The sequence below is a fragment of the Austrofundulus limnaeus genome, unplaced genomic scaffold (genome assembly GCF_001266775.1).
Source record: "Austrofundulus limnaeus strain Quisiro unplaced genomic scaffold, Austrofundulus_limnaeus-1.0 Scaffold118, whole genome shotgun sequence".
In the NCBI taxonomy this organism is placed as follows: Eukaryota; Metazoa; Chordata; class Actinopteri; order Cyprinodontiformes; family Rivulidae; genus Austrofundulus; species Austrofundulus limnaeus.
The window spans coordinates 1,175,285-1,180,292 of NW_013952520.1; the positions used below are offsets into that span (position 1 = coordinate 1,175,285).

General features: G+C 42.0%; 1 protein-coding gene across 1 annotated transcript; it reads right to left on the reverse strand.

Annotated features, from left to right (window-relative positions):
* Positions 1–1,330: 1,330 nt before the first annotated feature.
* Positions 1,331–3,905, reverse strand: tubb2b (tubulin, beta 2b). Its single transcript, XM_014014704.1, has 4 exons — positions 3,798–3,905; positions 2,746–2,854; positions 2,563–2,673; positions 1,331–2,476 (listed from the first exon to the last, which is right to left on the reverse strand). The coding sequence occupies exons 1-4, from the start codon at positions 3,852–3,854 to the stop codon at positions 1,416–1,418; spliced, it is 1,338 nt and encodes a 445-aa protein (XP_013870158.1). The 5' UTR covers positions 3,855–3,905; the 3' UTR covers positions 1,331–1,415.
* Between the last annotated feature and the right edge of the window lie 1,103 nt (positions 3,906–5,008).

The window sequence follows — 5,008 nt, forward strand, 5'->3', positions numbered from 1 at the left end:
CAGTTAGACAGGTGTACCTAATAAAGTGGCCGGTGAGTGTATATATATGAGGAAAAATATATAATTTATAAATAACAATGATCTAAACCAGACCTGAAGTCATGCCCTAACTTAGATTTAAGCTAGTTGAAAAATTATAACGTTGAGTCATAAAGTCTATTATTTCTGACTATCAAACATAATATTTATAAATATTTACTAGTAAACACTTAGAAAACTGTTTCTGTATACCTAGTTATAGGACGAAAATATTAGCTAACCATCTTCTCATCAGGTCAGGTTCCTCTATAAAAAATATTTGTTTACACTGTAAATATTGCCTAAATCAGTTTACATTATTTAATCATTTGTGTTAAATTGTAGCATGACTCAGCAGTGCTACACTCATGTATGCTACACCAGCTAATAGTCCTGCTAACCAGTTAAATGATTAAATCTGCTTTGAGCTYATTTTCAGATCACAAGCTAAACAAGATCAAATTTGCTTGTGTTGTGAAATTAGATGCTTTCCTGTTTATATTCTGTTGGTACATCCATAACACAGCTATTTTTTTTTAAAACAGATTACATTATACGCACATGTGAATTTTCTCAAGTTTTTATGACTGTCTTTTTTCTGCTAGGTTATGTACAGTAATTGTAAATCCAGACTCCTGCCCATAATGCTGAGCCTCTACAGTAGGTCACGTGGTTTCCACTCCAGCTGTTCCTAACATACACCTCCATGTTTTAATCACATGGAACTTCTCCAGTAATGCAGCTCTGCAGAAAGACTGCCGGYAGTTCTATATTAAACACGATCAGCAAATACATTAGTGCTACAGCACTACAAATGTTAGCATAACTTCTTTAAAATTCAAAGTCTTTAAACTTGTTTTGGAATTAGCTCCAAACACTGTTCAGTTTGTTAAATTATCAGTCCTTTAGTTTTGGTTATTCGTCTCAAGCCCTCTTTTTGCATTACTAGATTTGCCAGTCATTTCATCCTTTAGTGTTTAGTATCAGACTGCATGGTATGAAGTTACCCTTTTCTCTGGTGCCTGACAGGGAGGCTTTATAACACGCTTTGAAGACAGACCTGGAGGGTTGAGCGAAACAAGYCTGCTTCTGGACACTTCTAGCATTGGCTGGTTGCATCCTCAGCTGCTTGTTGTGGAGAACCATTACTCCACCACTGCCATCTGCTGGTTACAACTGCATATAGCATCAGCTGAAGCTCATTTTAAATCCACATTATTTCAGAGTAAAAGCTRTACTTGCTACACTATTGTCCAGCATTAACTTACACCTGTTCTCATGTTCATAGCACAATAATAATAAAAGGACAATCTGAATGATTTAGAATTTTATTCAGACACAAACACACACATTGTGACACCTTAACAGGAAAAGCTGACAAGACATGRACAATAAGCTTAGGCCAGCTCCTCCTCACCTTCTTCCTCAAACTCTCCCTCCTCCTCAGCAGTGGCGTCCTGGTACTGYTGGTACTCTGACACCAGGTCGTTCATGTTGCTCTCAGCCTCCGTGAACTCCATCTCATCCATACCCTCTCCGGTGTACCAGTGGAGGAAAGCCTTGCGCCTGAACATGGCCGTGAACTGCTCTGAGATGCGCTTGAACAGCTCCTGGATGGCCGTGCTGTTGCCGATGAAGGTGGCGGCCATCTTGAGGCCTCGTGGAGGAATGTCGCAGACGGCGGTCTTGACGTTGTTGGGGATCCACTCCACGAAGTAGCTGCTGTTCTTGTTCTGCACGTTCAGCATCTGCTCGTCCACCTCCTTCATGGACATGCGSCCGCGGAAGATGGCGGCCACGGTCAGGTAGCGGCCGTGGCGCGGGTCACAGGCGGCCATCATGTTCTTGGCGTCGAACATCTGCTGGGTGAGCTCGGGGACKGTGAGCGACCTGTACTGCTGGCTGCCTCTGCTCGTGAGGGGAGCGAAGCCCGGCATGAAGAAGTGCAGACGGGGGAACGGCACCATGTTGACCGCCAGCTTGCGCAGGTCGGCGTTGAGCTGCCCGGGGAACCTGAGGCAGGTCGTGACGCCGCTCATCGTTGCAGAAACCAGGTGGTTGAGGTCACCGTAGGAGGGAGTTGTGAGTTTGAGTGTGCGGAAGCAGATGTCGTAGAGGGCCTCATTGTCAATGCAGTACGTCTCGTCTGTGTTTTCTACGAGCTGATGGACTGACAGCGTGGCGTTGTAGGGCTCTACCACAGTATCTGACACTTTAGGAGAGGGAACCACACTAAAGGTGTTCATAATGCGGTCGGGGTACTCTTCACGAATCTTGCTAATCAGCAGGGTGCCCATCCCAGACCCTGTACCACCACCGAGGGAATGTGTAAGCTGGAAACCCTGCAGGCAGTCGCAGCTTTCTGCCTCTTTCCTCACCACATCCAGGACAGAGTCTACCAGCTCTGCACCCTCTGTGTAGTGGCCTTTGGCCCAGTTGTTGCCAGCACCACTCTGACCTGCAAATTACAAATAGACTTTAAAAAAGGGTCACTTTTCCAGGCAGCATCTACCGTAGTGCACTAATTTACTCATTAAAACCTACCAAAAACAAAGTTATCTGGTCTGAAGACCTGCCCAAAAGGTCCAGACCTCACAGAGTCCATGGTGCCAGGCTCCAGATCCACAAGCACGGCACGGGGGACATATTTACCACCTATACAGGATATAAAATACTGTTGTTACACAAAATCCAAATGAGAAGATCATAATACATAAACATACACACCTGAAGCTTCATTATAATAAACGTTGATCCTGTCCAGCTGGAGGTCACTGTCACCATGGTAGGTACCAGTTGGGTCAATGCCATGCTCATCACTGATAACCTCCCAGAACTAAGAGAACACAAAACAAGTTTTTAAAATCAAGCTGTATAAATTCCTCTGCAGGCACCATCCTAACTGCTGAAGTCTGATCAGATTGTTGATGAATTATAGCGGTGACTGAATCAAAGCTGAACACAGAATGGGATTTGTCATGCATTTGCAATAATGAGCCGATTTCAGTAGATTGCAGCATACTGGGTGCTCATGAAAGCATTTGAGCTTTTATTTATTTTTTTAAGAAAATGGCCGGTTTTCCCGCCGCAACGTGGTTAAGCCGCGCGCGGCCTCGAAGCTCATTGGCTGCCAGATTTCTGAATTTTAAACTTCCTCCTACGTCACTAACCGCCCCTACAGGAAAGAGCCGGGGCGGGCGGTGCTTAAGCTTTACAACAAGGCCTCTACCAGCCGGCATAATGCCTGTTCCTTACCACAAGAAAAAAAAAAAGTGTATATATATAAAATACACAAAAATATATATAAAGAAAACTTCAACTTAGCTTGACGAATCCGTTTTTTAAGCTTCACATTATCCGCTTTTATCCACCAAGTAATCGTTAAGGTTACTTCTGCTTTTCTTATTTGCAAAGAAATAACCTAAAGAACAGGATCACCTAAACTAATCTTTGACATAATCACTACCAGTCATTTCATTAGTAAAGTGTATGAAAAACATACGGATTTTAATACAGCTTTAGCTTACAAAAATATTTTAAAATTGTTTAATTTGTCTAACAAAATTATAATATACTACTCACATGATATATTATAATTAATGATTAGCTTTCCAGGAGTGCTCAACGTAATTTTCTTTTAAGTAAGGCATGACGTTATTCCTAGGGTGTGGTTGCTTGAGCTCACAGAGCACAAAGAASCGGCGTTCAATGAGAAAATGTCAGGATTTCCTGCCTAAAATGTATTAAAAACCATCCAAAGTGTTAGCAGATGTACTTACCTTGGCACCAATCTGGTTACCACACTGGCCGGCTTGAAGATGCACAATTTCCCTCATTTTGCTGGATGAACGGTGCGAGACGTCTGCTCAAATGTAGATTTTCCTGTAAAATGCGACGTCTGAAAGGCAACTCTCCGCTTTATAGCGTGATGACCCGCCCCCTAGGCAGAAACTCGATCGCCTATTGGCTATGTGATACACGCGTTTTTTACTGACACACATGCCAGCTAATAGAAAGCTTCAGTGCTTCCCCGCCATTGGCTGAACGCGGCTGGTAATAATTTTCGTCGTAAACGTGAAAACGAAGACGTGGGCCTCCTTGTGATGGCGGAACGGAAATGCGGCAGAGGGTGTAGCGTGTCACCCGGTCTCAGCCGCGCTGTAGCACAAACCAGATAAATCGAAACGTTCATTTAGGTGATTAAGTAATGACATGTTGTGTTAAATAAAGAATGGTCCCAAGACGTGGATTTTACCGACACTCAACGTGGATGACAGATTAAACAGGGATGACAGATTAAACAGTAGAACAGGACTGCATTAAATGGCCACCAGTGATTTTTCAGTCATGTTTATGAGGCTTTCAGCTACACAGACTTACCATTCATTTGTGCACAGGGTCTGATCTAGAAGCTCATTTGCAATAATCTGATTTCACAGGATAATGCAATAATCTGGAGAGAGATGCCAAAAAATAACGTTTTTCATTTTTAAATACAATGATTTTCCAACATGCAATTTTATAATTCAGTCAATATTGAGTTATTTGTTTTTATATCAAACATTTATGAACTTACTGTAATTTTATGTTTGAACAGTAGTTCTGTTCTGTTTAATTACCTGCTGCTAAAGGTGGAACAATGCTTTGCCATTATGTGTGTTTGAATGATCATCTGTCTGTGTTGTAAGGATAACATTTGATCAATTAGGTACTGTAGCTACTGGATGGATGTTAATGGAAATTGATCAAGTGTGTACTAGTCAACATGGTTCAARATGGCCATCACAGCAAAGTGAATTCAGTTTAAAAGCTGTTTTATTGTTTATTTAARAGTTCATCAAACTGAGTAAGATGAGTTGATGTGGAGCCCTACAAATTAAATGTTTGACGCATGCCTCCCTTTTATACTTTTAAAGCACTCATCTATCTATCTATCTATCTATCTATCTATCTATCTATCTATCTATCTATCTATCTATCTATCTATCTA